The sequence below is a fragment of the Heterodontus francisci genome, chromosome 38, assembly GCF_036365525.1.
Source record: "Heterodontus francisci isolate sHetFra1 chromosome 38, sHetFra1.hap1, whole genome shotgun sequence".
NCBI lineage: Eukaryota > Metazoa > Chordata > Chondrichthyes > Heterodontiformes > Heterodontidae > Heterodontus > Heterodontus francisci.
Window position 1 is genome coordinate 38,724,883 of NC_090408.1, and position 24,684 is coordinate 38,749,566.

The following is a 24,684-nucleotide window of genomic DNA, read 5'->3' on the forward strand; positions in this document are numbered from 1 at the left end:
AACACAATGTGGGAAATACATAGCAGGTTAGTTAGCATCCATAAAGGGAAAAGATGAGTTAAGTTTCTGGCTTCTATTTGAAACATTAACTTGTCTTTTCCTTCTAATGGTGCTGAGTGACCTGCTTTTTTAGGAATTTCTCAGTAGCTTGCCAAACAAGGCTACGATATATCATAAGGCAGATACAAATTTTGCACAGCAATGAAAACTACTGACAGTAACAAATAGTGCCAAATTTTCTTGAGAGTTCCTACTGTTTGGTGAATGTTTGCAACAGACTCTGCCAATTGTATGTGCAGGTTTATTTCAGATAGGATTACCAAAAGTTTGCCGTTAGAGAGAGGTCAGTGGACAACATTTGGCATAGTTTTTGCCTTGAAATTACAATGCATTCTCTTGTACTCACTAACTTAAGCATAACTTAATTGGAGTTAGGTTGCAGATCAACCATGATCTCACTGAATGGTGGAACCAGGCTCGAAGGTTTAAATGGCCTACTCCTGATCCTATGTTCCTAGAGTAAACATGGTGGATCCTGGAAATGTCAACTTTGGCATTTTATTGTTCTGTTGTGATGCATGCAGCCACTTGCCCTGTTTGGCATTAGGAGCACTTCATATTTTCACCATACCAATGGGCAGTATTGTTGCAAAGCATAACTTTATTTGCTGCTGCACTGTATCGATGGTTGAACCTCTCTTTCCTCTCCAAAGTCCTTGAATGTGTTGTTGCCTCCCAAATCTGTTCCCATCTTTCCTGGAACTCCATGTTTGAATCCCTCCAATCAAGTTTCTGCCCTTGCCACAGTACCGAAACAATTCTTATCAAAGTCACAAATGACTTTCCCTCTTTGTCCTTCTTGACCTGTCTGCAGTCTTTGACACGGTTGACCACACCATCTTCCTCCAATGCCTCTCCACTGTCGTCCAGCTGGGTGGGACTGCTCTGACCTGGTTCCATTCTTATCTATCCAATTGTAGCCAAAGAACCACTTGCAATAGCTTCTCCTCCTGCTCCCGCACCGTTACCTCTGGTGACCCACAAGGAGCTATCTTTGGCCCCCTCCGGTTTCTCGTCTACATGCTGCACCTCGACGACACCATCTGAAAGCACGGTGTTAGTTTTCACATGTATGCTGACGACACTCAGTTCTACCTCACCATCACTTCTCTCAACTCCTCCACTGTTGCTAAATTATTGGACTGCTTATCCAACATCCAGTACTGGATGAGCAGAAATTTCCTCCAATTCAATATTGGGAAGACTGAAGCCATTGTTTTCAGTTCCCCTCTCCAACTCCATTCCCTAGCTACCAACTCCATTGCTTTCCCTGGCAACAGTCTCAGATTTAAGTACTTGTGCGCAACCTTGGTATCACATTTGACCCCAAGATGAGTTTCTGACCTCACATTCATGCCATCACTAAGACCACTTATTTCCATCTCTGTAACATGGCCCGACTTTTCCCCAGACTCAGCTCATCTGCTGCTGAAACCCTCATTCATACCTTTGCTACCTCTAGACTTGACTATTCCAACACACGACTGGCTGGTCTCCCATCTTCTACTCTCCGCAAACTTGAAGTCATCTAAAACTCTGCTGCCCCATGACTAAACTCCCACTAAATCCCGTTCTCCTATCTCCCCTGTGCTTGCTGACCCACACAGGCTGGTCAAGGAACGCCTTGATTTTAAAATTCTCATCCTGTTTTCAAATTCGTTCAAGGCCTCACCCTTCCCTGTGTCTGTGATCACCTTCAGCTCCACAACCCTCCAAGATATCTGTGCTCCTCTAATTCTGGCCTCTTGTGCATCCCTGATTTTAATTGCTCACCATTGGTGGCTGCACCTTCAGCTGCGTAGGTCCCAAGTTCTGAAATACCCTCCCTATACCACTCTGCCTCTCCACCTTGCTTTCCTCCTTTAAGACACTCCTTAAAATCTATCTCTTTAACCAAACTGTTGGTCATCTGACCTAATATGTCCATTTGTGGCTCGGTGTCATACTTGGTTTCATAATGCTTCTGTAAAGCGGCTTGTGATGTTTTATTATGTTAATAGTGCTATGTAAATATAAGTTGTTGTTGTAGTTGTCGAGAAGAGAAGGCATTTACGATATTACTAATGAGATAAGGCAGCTTCTTTTTTAGAATTCTACATTTGGAAGGGAATTTTATTAACTATTATACTTGTTCCTTTCAAATAATTTTATTGAAAATGTTTTACATATGCTACTACTGAAGCTATTCTGCTGATTAAACCCAATTTTCTGATTACAAACATATTGCCCTATTTTTGGCTGGAGGCAGCACGATTTTCTTGCAGCTGACTTTTTTGACCTGAGTTCAAAGAAAAAAAATGTATCAGATGGCTTATTCATATTGCAGTTGCTCCCACTGGCATATTACAATAAACAAAGTCTATGGGACTCTGACCAAAAAAACAAGTAAAACCAAGCATGAACAGAACAAAAAAACAACCAATAATCACAAGTGGCACACTGATTGCAAGCTTTTCAAAATGTGCTGTGTGTAGTATTCCAGAATGGAAAAAAAGACACAGCTAGACAACTTTCTCAAAGAAAAGAGCAATGGAAGGATGACAGGTGCATCAGCCTGGACCAGACACAGACTACACCCATCTGCCATTACCCTCTACCCACATTTATAGACAAAGGCTCAACTTCCTGGCAGTGACCTGTAGAATTAGCTACACAAACCCTGGGGCAGCAGGCAGCCAGATGCAGTGCTATGTGATCTGCTAAAAATACAAATCCAGCCAATATGAAATAACAGTGGCAGGGGCAGTCAGCTGCACCCTCAATTCCGATTCCTCCACCACTTTTCAGATACGGTGCAATATTGCCGATGGGGAGGGCTCCTTGTGAGTGGCAAGGATGGCTGTACTCCATGCTACCAGCTCATTCTTTGACACCTTTATGTCACGAGTTATCAAACATGGCAGTGGAATGCTGTGCAATCCATTGTTTGGACAGTCTCGGTTTCCTGCCTTCATAATTGTTGTGTAAAACAACCATTTTATTAACCCAACCAACCTTTGAAAAAGCTAAAATATACATTAAAATATTAGTACAAAAACAAAATACTGCAGATGCTGGAAATCTGAAATAACAGAAAATGCTGTAAGTTCCGATGAAAGGTAATAGACCTGAAACATAAATTCTTTTTCTCTCTCCACAGATGCTGAGTATTTTCAGCATTTTCTGTTTTTATTGTAACAGTAGCATCATTTGTAGCATCTATTACTATTGCAACAGTAGCATCTCAGCACTACATGAACTGCTATGCCTGTGCTGGGACGAGGGAGCAGTACCCCAGGACATGCGCGATGCCAACATCATCACCCTCTATAAAAACAAAGGTGACCGCGGTGACTGCAACAACTACCGTGGAATCTCCCTGCTCAGCATAGTGGGGAAAGTCTTTGCTCGAGTCGCTCTGAACAGGCTCCAGAAGCTGGCCGAGCGCGTCTACCCTGAGGCACAGTGTGGCTTTCGTGCAGAGAGATCGACTATTGACATGCTGTTCTCCCTTCGTCAGATACAGGAGAAATGCCGTGAACAACAGATGCCCCTCTACATTGCTTTCATTGATCTCACCAAAGCCTTTGACCTCGTCAGCAGACGTGGACTCTTCAGACTACTAGAAAAGATCGGATGTCCACCAAAGCTACTAAGTATCATCACCTCATTCCATGACAATATGAAAGGCACAATTCAACATGGTGGCTCCTCATCAGAGCCCTTTCCTATCCTGAGTGGTGTGAAACAGGGCTGTGTTCTCGCACCCACACTTTTTGGGATTTTCTTCTCCCTGCTGCTTTCACATGCGTTCAAATCCTCTGAAGAAGGAATTTTCCTCCACACAAGATCAGGGGGCAGGTTGTTCAACCTTGCCCGTCTAAGAGCGAAGTCCAAAGTACGGAAAGTCCTCATCAGAGAACTCCTCTTTGCTGACGATGCTGCTTTAACATCTCACACTGAAGAATGCCTGCAGAGTCTCATCGACAGGTTTGCGTCTGCCTGCAATGAATTTGGCCTAACCATCAGCCTCAAGAAAACGAACATCATGGGGCAGGATGTCAGAAATGCTCCATCCATCAATATTGGCGACCACGCTCTGGAAGTGGTTCAAGAGTTCACCTACCTAGGCTCAACTATCACCAGTAACCTGTCTCTAGATGCAGAAATCAACAAGCGCATGGGTAAGGCTTCCACTGCTATGTCCAGACTGGCCAAGAGAGTGTGGGAAAATGGCGCACTGACACGGAACACAAAAGTCCGAGTGTATCAGGCCTGTGTCCTCAGTACCTTGCTCTACGGCAGCGAGGCCTGGACAACGTATGCCAGCCAAGAGCGACGTCTCAATTCATTCCATCTTCGCTGCCTTCGGAGAATACTTGGCATCAGGTGGCAGGACTATATCTCCAACACAGAAGTCCTTGAAGCGGCCAACACCCCCAGCTTATACACACTACTGAGTCAGCGGCGCTTGAGATGGCTTGGCCATGTGAGCCGCATGGAAGATGGCAGGATCCCCAAAGACACATTGTACAGCGAGCTCGCCACTGGTATCCGACCCACCGGCCGTCCATGTCTCCGTTATAAAGACGTCTGCAAACGCGACATGAAATCGTGTGACATTGATCATAAGTCGTGGGAGTCAGTTGCCAGCATTCGCCAGAGCTGGCGGGCAGCCATAAAGACAGGGCTAAATTGTGGCGAGTCGAAGAGACTTAGTAGTTGGCAGGAAAAAAGACAGAGGCGCAAGGGGAGAGCCAACTGTACAACAGCCCCAACAAACAAATTTCTCTGCAGCACCTGTGGAAGAGCCTGTCACTCCAGAATTGGCCTTTATAGCCACTCCAGGCGCTGCTTCACAAACCACTGACCACCTCCAGGCGCGTATCCATTGTCTCTCGAGATAAGGAGGCCCAAAAGAAGAAGAAGAAAAGAAGCATCATTTGTAAAGTTTACGAACATTTCTATTCCCATATATAACCATTCACCTTTAAGTGGTTACATCACTTTAAATTTACCCACCACCTGATATGAGTGGTTCTTTAAGGGCTGCTTAACAGGATTTCTTACTCCCTTCTGACAATCCCCCCAATTCCAGGCCCAATATGCACTGAAAACTTACCCACAAAATTAGGGAGGGTCATCACATTAAAGGTCAGACAGGTTGTTAATAACAAACACTGCCTAACGCCAATTGGAAATTCTTTCCTGTATATGAAGCACTTTGAAATGATTCTGAAGATGTAATAAGGTGCTATGTAAATGCAATTTGTTCTGTGATCTCGTTTAAAAAAAAGATAATTTCATTAAGATTATCATGAGCTATTATGCCTTGTCTGTCTTTGCCTCTCTGTCACCTCCCTTCTTCAGCTGAAACCCTATGACGACCAACTGAATTAAAAAGGTTATTGAAAGTGAAAGAAAAAATTCTTAAACTGGCACAGTATTCAAATCCATGATGGGAATTGAGCACAATTTTCCTGTTTAATCTTGATTAAAAAGAATTCTGGTCATCCACACAAGATCCTGAGCAAATGCCTATGCCAAATGCTGTGAGGTACCCCGTGTTAGTAATAAAATTGAGTATGTGGTTGTACATCTCATCATCTGTAGTTGATCTTAAACTCTAACCCCACAAGAGGTAATTCTGAGAGGAAACATGCCATTTTTATCATGTGCTTTACTCACGAGCGCAATAGAACCAGAAATAAACCACTGCTTTACATTGCAGTGTCCAGAATTAATCCAAACAAGAAATCTACCTGAGTGGTGGGTTTGTATTATGTTGGAATGTCGTCAAAATACAGAATATGTCTCATATATGCTGAGGGACAGGAGGACAATTTAGGCAGATATAGGATCTGCTCATTCGTAAGCCACTTGGCGGTCAGAACACACCAGGTGCCTATCTAAAAGCAGCCCATGTCTCCACTCTACAATAAGCCAAATACCTCATGGACTGGTGGTACTTAGGTAATTGACAACCAAATAGGTAAATACAATTTATCCAAACATCACAAACTTCTGACAGTGAAAGATATGAATTCAAACACAAGGGGATGTGAGACTAAAATTGTGTTAGGAGCAAAGCAAGTAAGGTGTACTTTTTCACCCTAAAGCTGGAATAAGAAAAATAGAAATTACCTATCTATAAAGGATAGACTTGTTGGGCATAATGTCATTTCCAGCTCCGAGAAATTCTTACTGTTCTTATGAGATGACTGCTTATTTTGTCAACACATTGAAATGAAAATTAGCTCCTGAATGGCATGTGGAAACATAATTAAACATATCAGGCCAGGCTGTCAACACTACAACTGTACTAATTATTTGCTGTAAAAAGGCAACTCTAATGACTCGGCTAATTGGTGTGTCCCATGTGCAATGTAACATTTCTTTAAATGTCTGACTAACTAGAATACCTGCTCCCACCTGAACGTTTGTGGGCTTTAGATGTCAGCACATAATTTGCAACCAGCAAATAACACACCCAGAAGAACATGAAGCAAGCACCAAAAATTTGCTTTAAACTGATAGATTATTTTCTTGCGAAAGAAATAACATTTATATAACTCTATATAGATACCAATGAATTACTTTTGAAGTACAGTGAGTATTGTGTAGATAAATATGACAACCAATTGCACTAAATGAATTGAATGACCAGCTGGTGGTGTTGGTTGCAGTTTTTATTGTATGCTTTATTCACAGCTTACAACTTGTCCTTTATCCCTACAGTTCCTGGATTTGAATCCAGCTAAGACAGATGGGATGAAACCCTTTTCCTTTTGGTTCCTGTTAAGAGATACCAAATGAAATGGGTTCAGCCAGGCTTAAACCAATTATTGGTGGGTGCGAGTCAACAGCACATCTTTCAGATAGGTACAAAAATGAATAGATTTTTCAATAAAAATGTATGTAAAATACTAAAATAGAATTAAGATGGTCTATCCATTAAGATCACATTGCATGAAAAAATAAAAAAAATTAGTGAGATGCTGTTAGGAGAACTGAGCATCAAGTCCTTTTAGATCTCTAAAATCTGAGAATGATATCTGAAAACTAAATAATTTCAAAGTTTGCAAAGAAAGTGGATGGCTTACCATGAGCTCTTCAGGTGCAGGCCTTTCTGTTGGCAACTTTCTCATGCTGTATGAAGCAAACATAGTAATTATTTCACAATCCTTATGAATTCTGAAGTATGATCACAGTTTTATAGAAGAATAAGAGATTATTAATCAACATAGATTGTGGATCCATGCAATCTACATCTCAGTAAAATTTCATTTTATTACATCCTGTTGGGGTGCTTCTTAATTTTTTTAGTGCCAGAGTACATTGAGTACTCTCAAGTCAGATGCAGAATTAAAGTTGTTGCTACTCCATCCCATCTTCATAAGGGCCATTGTTACAGTAATTTCCCAGTAAACTTTTCACTTCCCACACCAGCCATCCTTATGTTCTCCAAATTTTGGACAAAAATAACCTGGAAATGCTTGATGCTGTCTGAAATAGGAAAGCATTTCATTTCCACAGCACTAATTTTGATCACCTTCATGAGCACAAAGAATCACTTAAAAAAAATGTTGATGTATAAAAAAAATCTGAAGGCCATGTTTTGTGTCTAACTTAGTTATTTTTGTTCTCCTGTCTTTCTGAGGCCCGATAATGCTATGCACCAATTTCCTTAGAGGGCAGACATGCCATCAGTACTTGGGCGACTGCCAGTGCACCCCTGTATCCAGCTCCAGGAGGTCCACACTCTTGTGCTGGAATTATCTTGCACTCCATTTTTTCTTTCCAGGCTTGCAACCAATATGCTGTGCTGGGGAACACAAACACATATCAAATTTTCTAAGTGATGTTGAACTTTAAGAAAATTGTCTGGCAAACTGACCTCTACCTAGCAGAGGCTGATCGCTAACTCTCTGACACTTCCTCCGACCTCCCCCGGATCATGACCCTACCACCGATCATCAAGCCATTGTTTCCAGGACTGTCACTGACTTCATCTTCTCTGGCGATCTTCCCTCCATGGCCTCCAACCTCAGAGTTCTCCAACCCCGCACAGCCCCCTTCTACCTCCTTCCAAAGATCTACAAACTGGACTTACTTGGTAGACTTATCGTTTCAGCCTGTTCCTGCCCCACTAAACTGATTTCTTCCGTCTTGGCTCTATTTTTTTCTTCCCTTGGCCCGTCTCTCCCCACCTGCATCTCTTCTGATGCCCTCTGTCACTAACAGTTTCCAAGTTCCTGGCCCTAACTGTCTCCTCTTCACCATGGACTTCCAATCTTTGTGTATTTCCATCCGCCATCAGAACGGTTTGAGGGCTTTCTGTTTCTTCCTTGAACAGAGGTCCAACCAGTTTCCATCCAACGCCACTCTCCTCTGCCTGGCTGAACATTCTCTCATTGAACTACTTCTCCTTTAACTCATCTCACTTCCTCCAAATAAAAGTGTTGCGATGGGTACCAGCATAGGTCCTCGCTATATCTGTCTTTTTGTGGGATATTTGGAACATTTCTTATTTCAGCCCTACTCAGGCCCCCTCCCTCAACTCTTTATTTGATACATGAATGACTGTATCAGTGCCATTTCCTGTTCTTGCCCGGAACTGGAAAACTTCATAAACTTTGCTTCCAATTTCTACCCTTCTCTCACACGGTCCACCTCTGACTCTTCCTTTCCCTTGCTTGACTTCCCTGCCTCCATTTCTGGAGATAGGCTACAACAAATATTCATTATAAGCCCACTGACTCCCACAGCTACCTTGACTATACTTACACCCGACTTCCTGTATGGACTCCATCCCATTCTCCCAGTTTCTTTGACTCATCTGTTCTGATGATGCAACCTTCCACACCAGCGCTTCTGATATGTCTTCCTTTTTCCTCACCGAGGATTCCGCCACCGCCCCCACCCACCATGGTTGACAGGGCACTCGACCAAGTCCGACCCATTTTCTGCACTTCTGCTCTCACCCCTTCCCCTCCCTCCCAGAACCACGATAGGTTTCCCCTTGTCCTCAACTTCCACCCACCAGCCTCCGTATTCAACAAATCATCCTCCACCATTTCTGCCACCACCAAATACATCTTCCCTTCTCCTCTCCTTTCATCATTCTGAAGAGACTGCTCCCTCCATGATTCCCTGGTCCACACTTCTATCACCCCCAACACCCTGTCCCTTCCCACGGCACCTTTCCATGCAAGGAGATGCAACACCTGCCCTTTTAACCACTCTCTCTTCTCACCGTCCAAGGCCCCAAACACTCCCTCAGGGTGAAACAGCACTTTACATGTACTTCTCTCAATTTAGCATACTGTATTTGCTGCTCACAATTCGATCTGCTCTACATTGGGAAAAGAAAACGCAGATTGGGTGACCACTTTGGGGAACACCTCCGGTCAGTCCGCCAGCAAGAACCCGAGCTTCTGGTGGCCTGCAATTTTAATTCTCCACCTGCTCTCATTCTGACATTTCTGTCCTCGGCCTACTGCAGTGTTTCGATGTAGCTCAACGCAATTTTGAGGAACAGCACTTCATTTTTAGATTAGGCACTTTACAGCCTTCTGGACTCAACATTGAGTTCAACAATATCGGATCGTAATCTCTGACCCCCATTTTGTTTCCTTTGCTTTGCACGTTTCGGTCTTAATCTAGTTTTCTCTTGTTTTGCTTTCAGATGGCCGCTGTGCATTATTCTGCCATTCACACTTCCTCTGGTTACATCTTTTGTCTCTTTACCTGTCACCTTATTACTCCCTTTGGCTCTGCCATCTTCCGCCCAATTACGGACCTTCCCTTTTGTTCTTTTTCCACCTTCCTCCCTTTGCCCTACTTAAAACCCATTACATTTTACTTGTCCCAGTTTTGATGAAGGGGCTTTGATCTGAAATGATAACTGTTTCTTGCTCCACAGAAGCTGCCAGGCCTGCTGAGTATTTCCAGCATTTTCTGTTTTTATTTAAGAAACTACAGGTGCAGTTTTGTGTCCAAAATGGCGGCCAAACTACACGTGCACAATTCTAGTGCGAGCTATGCCGAACGCTATTTGGGTAAAGGTCAAACAAGAGGAACCCTTTACCCATGTCAGACGCAGGCATTAAGCCATTATCATATACAAACAAGGGGCCTAATGCTCGCGTCTGCCCCAGCTTTGTAACTTCGACTTTCACCTGAGGCAGCCAACATTAGCACTAACTGCCACTGGGAAAACCAAAGCTAAGCAGCACGGAATTAACAAATGGTCCCGAGATCTCTGACCTCACTCCTGACTCCAACCACCAAGCCCCCACCCCATCTGGATCTCCTAGCCCCACTGACAGTACTCACACTACGCCCAATGTTGCAGACCCCAATGATCATCTTCCTCCTCAAACCCAGACAGCCTTCCGATCCCACTCCAAGGCCCAGCCATTCCTTCTCCAGACCCCCGCGATCATCTTCCTTGACCACGCTGCAGGAGTTCCACTACATGGTAGTGGTTCTGGGCACAACCATCTTCAGCTACTTCATCAATGACCTTCCCTCCAATATAAGGTCAGAAGTGGGGATGTTCGGTGATGACTGCACAATGTTCAGTACCATTCTCAACTCCTCAGATACTGAAGCAGTCCGTACCCGTATGCAGCAATACCTGGACAAAATTCAAGCTTGGGCTGATCAGTGGCAAATAACATTCGTGTCACACAAGTGCCAGGCAATAACCATCTCCAACACGAGAGAATCTAACCATCACCCCTTGACATTCAACGACTTTACCATCGCTGAATTTCCCCACTATCAACATCCTGGGGGGGGGGGGGTTACCATTGATCAGAATCTTAACTGTGCCAGCCATAAAAACATTGTGGCTATGATAGCAGGTCAGAAAATAGGAATTATGTGACTCCCCAAAGCCTGTCCACCATCTACAAGGCACAAGTCAGAAGTATGATAGAATACTCTTCACTTGTCTGGATGGGTGCAGCTCCAACCCAACACCATCCAAGGCAAAGCAGCCCGCTTGATTGGTACCCCATCCACAACCTTCAACATTCACTCCCTCCACCACTGGCACACAGTGGCAGCAGTGTGTACCATCTAAAAGATGCACTGCAGCAACTTGCTAAGGCTCCTTTGACAGCACCTTTCAAACTCCCGACCTCTACCATCTAGAAGGACAAGGGCAGGAGATGGATGGGAACACCACCACCTGCAAGTTCTCCTTCAAGCCACACACTATCCTGAATTGGAACTACATCACCGTTCCTTCGTTATAGCTGGGTCAAAATTCTGGATACCCTTCCCTAACAGCACTGTGGGGGTACCTACACCAGTTGGACTGCTGCAGTTCAAGAAGACAGCTCACCACCGTATTCTCAAGGGCAATTAGGGATGGGAAATAAATGCTGGCCTTGTCAGAGACACTCACATCCCAAGAACGAATTGAAAAAAACCCCACTGCCCAGCTGTTCCTCCGCCAGATCCCCGCAATCTTCTTCCTTGACCCCGACAACCCTCCAACAGCACTGCAAAGCCCAGCCGTTCCTCCTCCAGGATTCCAGGATCTTAATTATCTGATCATTGGCACATAAATCTGTGCAGGTTCCTACCACTGCACCATCTACAGACAATGAGGTCTGTGGCCCAAATTTTCAGGATCCCAGGACCTCCCCATTTTAGTGCGGGCTGTTAGCACTCTGTGGATGATTGACGCTACTGAATTTCTAGGCCTATTATTTTAGTTACACTATCATTTTGTTTAATTATTTTCTGGAGTGACCAAGGAAAGCACAATTCACACTGGTCAACATAGTGCCTGAATGCTGGGTATCATGGAAAAGACCACATCCAGATTTTTTTTTTTTACATAAAAAATTAGCAAGAGGGGACTTTAAGCTATCTAATTATTTTAAATGGTTGCAGCCTCAAGGGCTCAAGTGGCAATGGCACTGCCTTGTGGAAGGGCACTACCTTATAGAACAGAGTTGTCTAACAGGTGGCCCGCAGGCCAGGATCCGGCCCCCAGATGTAAACTGTACCTGGGCCAGTCCTCATCCTCGCCAGGGGTCTGTGACTGGAGATGAGAAATTTCTCATTGGCTTCTTCTTGCAGACCTTATTTTAAAAAAACTCGCTGTCAGTTTCACAACTGACAGGTCCTGACATTGGGAACAGCTGTTCCCAACTTCGGACAGTTTCGGGGTTTTCCAGCAGGTTTATAAAAGAGAGTCAGAACCCACAGGAAAACTCCGATTCTGTCTGAAGTTGGAAAATGGCTGTTCCCAATGTCAGGGCCTGTCAGCTGTGAAACTGACAGCACGAATTTTCAACAAAAAAAATCAACCATCTGCAGAGCATTCCTGCTCCCTGCAACTGTCAGAAAGAAGGAGAAATACAGGGGGCCAGGGAGACAGAGAAAGAGTGAGAGGGAGACAGAGAAAGAGTGAGGGGGAGACAGAGAAAGAGTGAGGGGGTGAGAGAGGGGGGGGGCGGGAGAGGGGCAGAGAGAGAGAGAGAGGGGGGCAGAGGAGGGGGGGGGCAGAGAAAGATAAAAAGGGGAACAGAGAGAGAAAAAGGCAAACAGAGAGAGGAACAGAGAAAAAGGAGAACAGAGAAAGTGAGGGGGGCCATGGAAGGCGAAAGGCAGAGAAGGGGGGGCCAGAAAGAGGGGGGGGTCAGAGAAAGGGGGTGCCAAAGAGGGGGGGGGGGCAGGAGAGGGTGGGGCTAAGAGACAGGGGGGCCCAGAGAGAGAGTGGGGGGGGGGTAGAGAGAGTGGGGGGGGGGGGGTAGAGAGAGAGTGGGGGGGGGCAGAGAGAGAGTGGGGGGGGCAGAGAGAGAGTGGGGGGGGCAGAGAGTGTGGGGGGGGCAGAGTGTGGGGGGGGGCCAGAGTGTGGGGGGGGGCAGAGTGTGGGGGGGGGCAGAGTGTGGGGGGGGCAGAGTGTGGGGGGGGCAGAGTGTGGGGGGGCAGAGAGTGTGGGGGGGGCAGAGAGTGTGGGGGGGGCAGAGAGTGTGGGGGGGCAGAGAGTGTGGGGGGGCAGAGAGTGTGGGGGGGCAGAGAGTGTGGGGGGGGGCAGAGAGTGTGGGGGGGCAGAGAGTGTGGGGGGGGCAGAGAGTGTGGGGGGGGCAGAGAGTGTGGGGGGGGCAGAGAGTGTGGGGGGGGGCAGAGAGTGTGGGGGGGGCAGAGAGTGTGGGGGGGGCAGAGAGTGTGGGGGGGGCAGAGAGTGTGGGGGGGGCAGAGAGTGTGGGGGGGGCAGAGAGTGTGGGGGGCAGAGAGTGTGGGGGGGGCAGAGAGTGTGGGGGGGGCAGAGAGTGTGGGGGGGGCAGAGAGTGTGGGGGGGCAGAGAGTGTGGGGGGGCAGAGAGTGTGGGGGGGCAGAGAGTGTGGGGGGGGCAGAGAGTGTGTGGGGGGCAGAGTGTGGGGGGGGGCAGAGTGTGGGGGGGGCAGAGTGTGGGGGGGGCAGAGTGTGGGGGGGGCAGAGTGTGGGGGGGGGCAGAGTGTGGGGGGGGGGCAGAGTGTGGGGGGGGCAGAGAGTGTGGGGGGGGCAGAGAGTGTGGGGGGGGCAGAGAGTGTGGGGGGGGCAGAGAGTGTGGGGGGGGCAGAGAGTGTGGGGGGGGCAGAGAGTGTGGTGGGGGGCAGAGTGTGGGGGGGGGCAGAGTGTGGGGGGGGCAGAGTGTGGGGGGGGCAGAGTGTGGGGGGGGCAGAGTGTGGGGGGGGGCAGAGTGTGGGGGGGGCAGAGAGTGTGGGGGGGGCAGAGAGTGTGGGGGGGGCAGAGAGTGTGGGGGGGGCAGAGAGTGTGGGGGGGGCAGAGAGTGTGGGGGGGGCAGAGAGTGTGGGGGGGGCAGAGAGTGTGGTGGGGGGCAGAGAGTGTGGTGGGGGGGCAGAGAGTGTGGGGGGGGCAGAGAGTGTGGGGGGGGCAGAGAGTGTGGGGGGGGCAGAGAGTGTCGGGGGGGCAGAGTGTGGGGGGGGCAGAGTGTGGGGGGGGGCAGAGTGTGGGGGGGGCAGAGTGTGGGGGGGGGCAGAGTGTGGTGGGGGGCAGAGTGTGGGGGGGGGGCAGAGTGTGGGGGGGGGCAGAGTGTGGGGGGGGCAGAGTGTGGGGGGGGGGCAGAGTGTGGGGGGGGGCAGAGTGTGGGGGGGGCAGAGTGTGGGGGGGGCAGAGTGTGGGGGGGGCAGAGTGTGGGGGGGGCAGAGTGTGGGGGGGGGCAGAGTGTGGGGGGGGCAGAGTGTGGGGGGGGGGCAGAGTGTGGGGGGGGGCAGAGTGTGGGGGGGGGCAGAGTGTGGGGGGGGGCAGAGTGTGGGGGGGGGGCAGAGTGTGGGGGGGGGCAGAGAGAGTGGGGGGGGGCAGAGAGAGTGGGAAGAGCAGAGAGCGTGGGGAAGGCCGGAGTGAAAAAAGGGGGACAAAGAGAAAAAAGGGGAACAGAGAGAGAACACAACGCAGAGAGTGGGGGAGCAATATAGAGTGGGGGGGAGTCAACACAGAGTGGGGGGGGTCAACACAGAGTGGGGGGGGAGCAACACGGAGTGGGACGGGAGCAACACAGAGTGGGGGAGCAACACAGAGTGGGAGGGGAGCAACACAGAGTGGGAGGGGAGCAACACAGAGTGGGAGGGGAGCAACACAGAGTGGGGGGGGAGCAACACAGAGTGGGGGGGGAGCAACACAGAGTGGGGGGGAGCAACACAGAGTGGGGGGGAGCAACACAGAGGGGTGGGATCAACACAGCAGGATGGGAACGAGTGAAGGATCAATGGGGTGGGGCAACAGATGGGGGGATTACGGGGAGGAACAACAGGGTCGATAACAACGGGCGGGGGGGGGGGGGGGGGGGGGTGGAAGAAGGCCAGGGTGGGGAGAACGCTGGGTGGGTGGGGGGAGGAGGGGGGGTGGAGAGAGAATGACGGTGGGGAGACGACCGGGGTCGACAGAGGGAGGGACGACAAAAGGGGGGGGGATAACTGGTGGGGTGACAGAAGGGGGGAATTAGGGTCACACACAGGGGAGATGGGTGAACATGGCAGTGGAGGACACACGGGATGAAGACACACAGGGTGGGGGGGAGACACGCGGGCGGCGGGGGGGGGGAAGAGACACGCGCGGGGGGGGGGGGGGGGAAGAGACACGCGCGGGGACTGGGAAGAGACACGCGCGGGGGGGGGGGAAGAGACACGCGCGGGGGGGGGGGGGGAAGAGACACGCGCGGGGGGGGGGGGGAAGAGACACGCGCGGGGGGGGGGGGGAAGAGACACGCGCGGGGGGGGGGGGGGGGGGGAAGAGACACGCGCGGGGGGGGGGGGGGGGGGAAGAGACACGCGCGGGGGGGGGGGGGGGAAGAGACACGCGCGGGGGGGGGGAAGAGACACGCGCGCGGGGGGGAAGAGACACGCGCGCGGGGGGGAAGAGACACGCGCGCGGGGGGGAAGAGACACGCGCGCGGGGGGGAAGAGACACGCGCGCGGGGGGGAAGAGACACGCGCGCGGGGGGGAAGAGACACGCGCGCGGGGGGGAAGAGACACGCGCGCGGGGGGGGAAGAGACACGCGCGCGGGGGGGAAGAGACACGCGCGCGGGGGGGAAGAGACACGCGCGCGGGGGGGGAAGAGACACGCGCGCGGGGGGGGGAAGAGACACGCGCGCGGGGGGGGAAGAGACACGCGCGCGGGGGGGGAAGAGACACGCGCGCGGGGGGGGGAAGAGACACGCGCGCGGGGGGGGAAGAGACACGCGCGCGGGGGGGGGAAGAGACACGCGCGCGGGGGGGGAAGAGACACGCGCGCGGGGGGGGAAGAGACACGCGCGCGGGGGGGGAAGAGACACGCGCGCGGGGGGGGAAGAGACACGCGCGCGGGGGGGGAAGAGACACGCGCGGGGGGGGGGAAGAGACACGCGCGGGGGGGGGGAAGAGACACGCGCGGGGGGGGGGAAGAGACACGCGCGGGGGGGGGGAAGAGACACGCGCGGGGGGGGAAGAGACACGCGCGGGTGGGGAAGAGACACGCGCGGGGGGGGGAAGTGACACGCGCGGGGGGGGGGAAGAGACACGCGGGGGGGGGGGGAAGAGACACGCGGGGGGGGGGGGAAGAGACACGCGCGGGGGGGGGGAAGAGACACGCGCGGGGGGGGGAAGAGACACGCGCGGGGGGGGGAAGAGACACGCGCGGGGGGGGGGAAGAGACACGCGCGGGGGGGGGGGAAGAGACACGCGCGGGGGGGGGAAGAGACACGCGCGGGGGGGGGAAGAGACACGCGCGGGGGGGGAAGAGACACCGCGCGGGGGGGGGAAGAGACACGCGCGGGGGGGGGGAAGAGACACGCGCGGGGGGGGGAAGAGACACGCGCGGGGGGGGGAAGAGACACGCGCGGGGGGGGGGAAGAGACACGCGCGGGGGGGGGGGAAGAGACACGCGCGGGGGGGGGAAGAGACACGCGCGGGGGGGGGGAAGAGACACGCGCGGGGGGGGGGAAGAGACACGCGCGGGGGGGGGAAGAGACACGCGCGGGGGGGGGGAAGAGACACGCGCGGGGGGGGGGAAGAGACACGCGCGGGGGGGGGAAGAGACACGCGCGGGGGGGGGGAAGAGACACGCGCGGGGGGGGGAAAGAGACACGCGCGGGGGGGGGAAGAGACACGCGCGGGGGGGGGGGAACAGAGAGACACGCGCGGGGGGGGGGGGGGGAAAGAGAGACACGCGCGGGGGGGGGGAAGAGAGACACGCGCGGGGGGGGGGAAGAGAGACACGCGCGGGGGGGGGGAAGAGAGACACGCGCGGGGGGGGGGAAGAGAGACACGCGCGGGGGGGGGGGGAAGAGAGACACGCGCGGGGGGGGGAAGAGAGACACGCGCGGGGGGGGGAAGAGAGACACGCGCGGGGGGGGGGGAAGAGAGACACGCGCGGGGGGGGGGGAAGAGAGACACGCGCGGGGGGGGGGAAGAGAGACACGCGCGGGGGGGGGGGAAGAGAGACACAAGCGGGGGGGGGAAGAGAGACACGCGCGGGGGGGGAAGAGAGACACAAGCGGGGAGGGGGGGGGACACACGGGGGGGGGGACACACACGGGGGGGGACACACACGGGGGGGGACACACACGGGGGGGGGGACACACGGGGGGGGGGACACACGGGGGGGGGACACACGGGGGGGACACACGGGGGGGACACACGGGGGGGGACACACGGGGGGGGGACACACGGGGGGGGTGACACACGGGGGGGGTGACACACGGGGGGGGGGTGACACACGGGGGGGGGGACACACGGGGGGGGACACACGGGGGGGGGGACACACGGGGGGGGGGACACACGGGGGGGGGACACACGGGGGGGGGGGGACACACGGGGGGGGACACACACGGGGGGGGGACACACACGGGGGGGACACACGGGGGGGGACACACGGGGGGGGACACACGGGGGGGGGGACACACGGGGGGGGGCACACGGGGGGGGGGACACACGGGGGGGGAACACGGGGGGGGGACACGGGGGGGGGACACGGGGGGGACACACGGGGGGGGACACACGGGGGGGGACACACGGGGGGGGGACACACGGGGGGGGGACACACGGGGGGGGGTGACACACGGGGGGGGTGACACACGGGGGGGGGGGGTGACACACGGGGGGGGGGGACACACGGGGGGGGACACACGGGGGGGGGGACACACGGGGGGGGGGGACACACGGGGGGGGGACACGGGGGGGGGACACACGGGGGGGGACACACACGGGGGGGGGGACACACACGGGGGGGGGACACACACGGGGGGGACACACGGGGGGGGACACACGGGGGGGGACACACGGGGGGGGGGACACACGGGGGGGGGGCACACGGGGGGGGGACACACGGGGGGGGGACACGGGGGGGGGACACGGGGGGGGGACACGGGGGGGGGACACGGGGGGGGGGACACGGGGGGGGACACGGGGGGGGGGGACACGGGGGGGGGGGACACGGGGGGGGGGGGACACGGGGGGGGGGGGACACGGGGGGGGGGGACACGGGGGGGGGGACACGGGGGGGGGGACACGGGGGGGGGGACACGGGGGGGGGGACACGGGGGGGGGACACGGGGGGGGGACACGGGGGGGGGGACACGCGGGGGGGACACACGGGGGGGACACACGGGGGGGGACACACGGGGGGGGACACACGGGGGGGGACACGGGGGGGGGGACACGGGGGGGGGACACGGGGGGGGGGGGACACACGGGGGGACGACACACGGGGGGGGACACACGGGGGGGGGACACACGGGGGGGGGACACACGGGGGGGGGACACACGGGGGGGGGGACACACGGGGGGGGACACACGGGGGGGGGACACACGGGGGGGGGACACACGGGGGGGGACACACGGGGGGGGACACACGGGGGGGGACACACGGGGGGGGGACACACGGGGGGGGGGACACACGGGGGGGGGGGGACGCACGGAGGGGGGCTGCACGGAGTGGGGGGAATGCACAGAGAGGGGGGACAGAGGGAGAGAGAAAGACAGGGAGAGACTCTGACGATTAAGATCACTCCTGCAGATGGACGTCTATCCGGAATACTCCGCATCTCTACAATTGTGTGGGCAAACATTGACTACTTGTACGAGCAAAAAAAATGCCAGATATCTCACTAAATCAGTGTCCAACATAGTGACCAGAAAGTAAGGCAATAAATTAATCTTCTCATTTAATGCTTCCTCACAACAATGCACATTTGTTGTTTAAACAGCTAGAAAAATTTTAATGCCTTTATCTTTCCGAAATAGTCTCACCAGCCCCCTATGAAATAATTATTTTTTAATGTGACCACCCCACCCCCACCCCCACCCCATGCAAAAAGGTTGGACAACACTGTTATAGAAAGACCCATCTCTGATCCCTGGCTTGTGCTAAATTAGCTGACCTACTGAGTTAGCAATAGGGAATGCTACAATGGACTCATGTGCCCCTGGGCTAGGAAGCTATGGAAAAGAACATCTACTAAGAAACTACCAATGATTGATATTCACTAACACCTGGAGGGAGGGAGAGGGGGAGAGAGTGTGTGTGTGTGGGGGGTGTGAGAGCACATTTGGGAAGGAAGAGAGTTGGCTGTCATGCCATTTACAGATGAACAGTTTATTAACAGGCTCGCACTAAAGAATGGGGGGAAGCATCAAAAAGCTGTTGGCACTTCAGGAGCTACACCAGCAGGAGTGAACACTTCAACAAAAATTGTAAGGCAGGAGAAAATTCGAAATGGAAATAAAAAGTTTGGGGGGGGGTGGCAACATTAATTAGCACAATAAAGCAATGAATTGGCTGAAAATTTAATCATGTTTTCAAATTATACTGAAATTAAAATTTTACCTCAATCATGAGAATAATAAGTCAGAGACTAATCTATGGCAATGCAAGTTGTGCATAGTCTGCGAAATGTAGTTGGCTTGATGGGCTGAAATGCCTGTCCTCATTCCATACTGTATCTGTTTATACAAGAATTTGATATGGTGTAAAGAGGCCTTGGTCAGAAGCTCTATCCCTCCTCCTCCATCAATGCACTACTCCTGCACTGTCAGTGCTGCTCTTGAGCTGGCCACAAGGAGGTTCCAAATAGCAATCTTCCATCCTGCATGCTTAGTTCTCACCATCTCTCAACCTCAAATTTACCATGAGAGAAATCACAGGTATAGTCCTATATGTTGAACTTGTATAAGACACTAGTTCAGCCTCAGCTGGAGTACTGCTTCCAGCTCTGGGCACCGCACTTTAGGAAAGACGCTAGGGCATTGGAGAGAGCACAGAAAAGATCCACGAGAATCAGGGATGAAGAACTTCAGTTATGAAGATAGATTGGAGAAGTTAGGACTGTTTTCCTTGGAGAAGAGAAGGCTGAGAGGTATTTAAAATCATGAGGGGTCTGGACAAAGTAGATAGAGAGAAACTGTTCCCACTCGTGAAAGGATCGAGAACGAGAGGGCACAGAGTTAAAGTATTTGGTAAGAGAAGCAAAAGTGACATGACGAAAAACTTTTTCACGCAGAGAGGGGTTAGGGTCTGGAGTGCGCTGCTTGAGAGTGTGGTGGAGGCAGGTTCAATTGAAGCATTCAAAAGGGAATTCGATTGTTATATGAAAAGGAAGAATGTGCAGGGTTACGGGGAGAAGGCCGGGGAATGGAACTGAATGAATTTCTCTTTTGGAGAGCCGGTGTGGACATGATGCGCCGAATGGCCTCCTTCTACACTGTAACGATTCTGTGATCCCAGCCTCTGCAGCACAGTGCACCAACACTCAAAAAAAAAAGTAAACCCAAACAATGAGATCTTTCTCTATTTTGAACTAGGAGAACAAATTTCTGCAGAACAGTACTGATAATAGTCAGAAATCAGTCTGCAAATACAGACTACACAAGAGACCTGGTTAGAAGGTTGTTTTTTTTTTTAGAGATACAGCACTGAAACAGGCCCTTCGGCCCACCGAGTCTGTGCCGACCATCAACCACCCATTTATACTAATCCGACACTAATCCCATATTCCTACCACATCCCCACCTGTCCCTATATTTCCCTACCACCTACCTATACTAGGGGCAATTTATAATGGCCAATTTACCTACCAACCTGCAAGTCTTTTTGGCTTGTGGGAGGAAACCGGAGCACCCGGAGGAAACCCACGCAGACACAGGGAGAACTTGCAAACTCCACACAGGCATTACCCAGAATTGAACTCGGGTCGCTGGAGCTGTGAGGCTGCGGTGCTAACCACTGCGCCACTGTGCCGCCGTTGTGGTGACAAGCAGTGCCCATTTTCTTTCCTCAATCTCCCTCTCTTTAAGATGGGCTATAGTTCCACAGATGCCAGCTGCACTCTGGAAATGGACTAAGTGCCTAAACTTCACATGGAAGCCTGGACAGTAAGTGTTAGTGGGATAATTATACAGGGAGGCAGTGGTGTTGTGGTAATGTCATGGGTTTATATTCCCACCACAGGAGATGGCGAAATGTGAATTCAATTAACAAAATCTAGACTTAATGCTAGTCTAATGGTGACGATGAAACCATTGTCGATTGTTGTAAAAACCCATCTGGTTTACTAATGTCCTTACCTGGTCGGGTTTACATGTGACTCCAGATCCACAGCAATGTGGTTGACTCTTAAATGGCCTAGCAAGCCACTCAGTTTATCAACCCGCTATGAAATCTAAGCCAGACGGACCACCCAGCATCGACCTAGGCAACGACAATAACAAACCCAGCCTTGTCGACCCTCCAAAATACTCTTTATTACTATCTTGGGGCTTGTGCCAAAATTGGGAGAGCTGTCCTGCAGACTAGTCAAGCAACAGCCTGACATAGTCATACTGACGGTATCATACCTTACAATGTCCCAGACACCACTATCACCATCCCACCAGCAGGACAGACCCACCAGAGGTGGCGGCACAGTGATATAAAGTCGGGAGGGAGTTGCTCTGGGAGTCCTCAACATTGATTCCAGACCCCATGAGGTCACATGGCATCAGGTCAAACATGGGCAAGGAAACCTCCTGCTGATTACCACTTACTGCACCCCACCTCCCACCCTCGGCTGATGAATCAGTGCTTTTCCATGTTGAACACCAATTGGGAGAAGCACTGAGGAGAGCACAGAATGTACTCCGGCTGGGGGACTTCAATGTCCATCATCACTACTGACCGAGCTGGCTGAGTCCTTAAGGACATAGCTGCTAGACTGGGTCTGCGGCAGGTGATGAGGGAACCAACAAGAGGGAAATCCTACTTGACTTCATCCTCACCAAACTACCTGTCGCAGATGCATCTGTCCATGACAGTGTTGGCAGGAGTGACCACAGCTCAGTCCTTGTGGAGACCAAGTCCCGTCTTCACATTGAGAATACCCACCACCATGTTGTGTAGCACTACCACCGTGCTAAATGGGATAGATTTTAAACAGATCGAGTAACTCAAAACTGGGCATCCATGAGATGCCGTGGGCCATCAGCAGCAGCAGAATTATATTCAACTACAATCTGTAACCTTATTGCCCGGCATATCCACCACTCTACCATTACCATCAAGCCAGGGGACCAGCCCTGGTTCACTGAAGAGTGCAGAAGGGCATGTCAGGAGCAGCACCAGGCAAACCTAAAATGAGGTGTCAGCCTGGAGAAGCTACAACACAGGACCTGCATGACAAACAAAGAGAACAGCATGCAATAGACAGGGCTAAGCAATCCCACAACCAACGAATCAGATTAAAGCTCTGCAGTCCTGCCACATCCATTCGTGAATGGTGGTGGACAATTAAACAACTAACAGGAGGAGGAGGCTCCACAAATATCCCATCCTCAACAATGGGAGAGCCCAGCAGTGCAAAAGGCAAGGCTGAAACATTTGCATCCATCTTCAGCCAGAAGTGCCAAGTGGATGATCCCTCTCGGCCTCCTCCTGAGGTCCCCAGCATCACAGATGCCAGTCTTTAGCCAATCAGATTCACTCCATGTGATAACAAGAAATGGCTGAAGGCTGGATACTGCAAAAGCTATGGGCCCTGACAACATTCCAGCAATAGTACTGAAGACTTGTGCTCCAGAACTAGCAGCGCCCCTCGCCAAGCTGTTCCAGTACAGCTACAACACTGGCATCTACCCAGCAATGTGGAAAATTGCCCAGGTATGTCCTGTCCCAAAAAGCAAGATAAACCAAACCTGGCCAATTACTAACCGATCAATCAACTCTCGATCATCAGCAAAGTGATGGAAGAGGTTGTCGACAGTACTATCAAGTGGCACTTGCTCAGTAATAACCAGCTCAATGATGCTCAATTTGGGTTCCACCAGGGCCACTCAGCTTCTGACCTCATTACAGCCTTGGTCCAAACATGTACAAAAGAACTGAACTCCAGAGGTGAGGTGAGAGTGACTGCCCTTGACATCAAAGCAGCATTTGATTATGTATGGCATCAAGGAGCCCTAGCAAAAGTGGAGTCAATGGGAATCAGGGGGAAAACTCTCCGCTGGTTGGAGTCATACCTAACACAATGGAAGATAGTTGCGGTTGTTGGAGGTCAATCATTTCAGTCCCAGGACATCACTGCAGGAGTTCCTCAGGGTAGTGTCCTAGGCCCAACAATCTTCAGCTACCTCATCAATGAACTTCCCTTCATCATAAGGTCAAAAGTGGGAGGTTCGCTGATGATTGCACAATGTTCAGCACCATTCACGCCTCCTCAGATACGGAAGCAGCCTGTGTCCAGATGCAGCAAGACCTGTACAACATTGAGGTTTGGGCTGATAAGTGGCAAGTAACATTCGCGCCACACAAGTGCCAGACAATGACTATCTCAAACAAGAGAGAATCTAACCATCTCCCCTTGATATTCAATGACATTACCATCACTGAATCCCCCGCTATCAACATCCTGGGGGTTACCATTGACCAGAAACTGAACTAGAGTAGCCACATACTCTGGTTACAAGCAGGTCAGAGACTAGGAATTCTGTGGTGAGTAAATCACCTCCCGTCTCCCCAATGCCTGTCCACCATCTACAAGGCACAAGTCAGGAATGTGATGGAGTACTCTCCACTTGCCTGGATGGGATGCAGCTCCAACAACACTCAAGAAGCTCGACACCATCCAGGACAAAGCAGCCTGCTTGATTGGTACCCCATACACCACCTTCAAAACCAACACACAGTGCCAGTATCTACAAGATGCACTACAGCAACTCACCAAGGCTCCTTTGACAGCACCTTCCAAACCCCCAACCTCTATCTCTTAGAAGGGCCAGGGAAGCAGATGCATGGAAACACCACTACCTGAAAGTTCCCCTCCAAGCTGCATATCATCCTGACTTGGAACTATATTGTTGTTCCTTCACTGTTGCTGGGTCAAAATCCTGGAACTCCCTTCCTAACAGCACTGTGGATGTACCTACAAGGACTGCAGCAGTTCAAGAAGGCAGCTCACCACCACCTTCTCAAGGGCAATTAGGAATGGGCAATAAATGCTGGCTTAGCTCGGGAATCCGAGCAGAACTTTTCCCCCTTCTCAGCTTGGGGAAGAAGGAACCAACTGTCATGCCCTTAATGCTGTCCCCCAGAGATCACCAGAGAACTATCAAACCTGAGACCTCAGGTCTATATGGCTCAGTATCATACTCAATGTGATTATTTACCCACACAATCTTGGAGAGGAAACTCTAAAATAAAACTGCCGGATAATGTTCTATAAAAACATAAATGAAATAACAGAACAGGATCCGAATAAAGTAGGCACATGTGAACCTTGCCTCTGCTTAGAACGCACTCGCAAATAAATCACAATTTCAATACTGTACTGCATAATTTCAGGACAGAGTGGAAAAATGCTACACCAATCCTAAGAGAATTAAGGAAAATGCAATTCCATCTTTACAATTCTTGAATTCCCACAAGTTGTACTCCCAAACTCTTTCAAAATCAACTATATAAAATACTGGCATTTCTTTTAATCATTACACAATCAAAACGTTTAAAAAACTAAATTAAAAACACACTTCTTTTCATTTTTAAAAATACAATTTCCTTAAATTATACCTTTTTTGGAAGACAGACAGACAAAAGATGACAGCTGTGATATCACTATTACTACCATCTGCTTTAATTACATTTATTTCATGTACTTGCACTTTACGAGGGGGCT

General features: G+C 51.9%; 1 protein-coding gene across 12 annotated transcripts in view; it reads right to left on the minus strand.

Moving 5' to 3' along the window:
• Positions 1-24,684, minus strand: part of map2k5 (mitogen-activated protein kinase kinase 5) — a 352,983-nt gene that overhangs the window by 43,095 nt on the left and 285,204 nt on the right. For 11 of the 12 annotated variants that reach the window (XM_068018166.1, XM_068018162.1, XM_068018165.1 and 8 more), the window contains one exon: positions 7,143-7,188. The exons of the other annotated variant lie outside the window; for it this stretch is intronic. In XM_068018166.1, the coding sequence (XP_067874267.1) occupies positions 7,143-7,188 (46 nt within the window). The remainder of the gene's footprint in view (positions 1-7,142; positions 7,189-24,684) is intronic. 12 annotated transcript variants of the gene reach the window in all.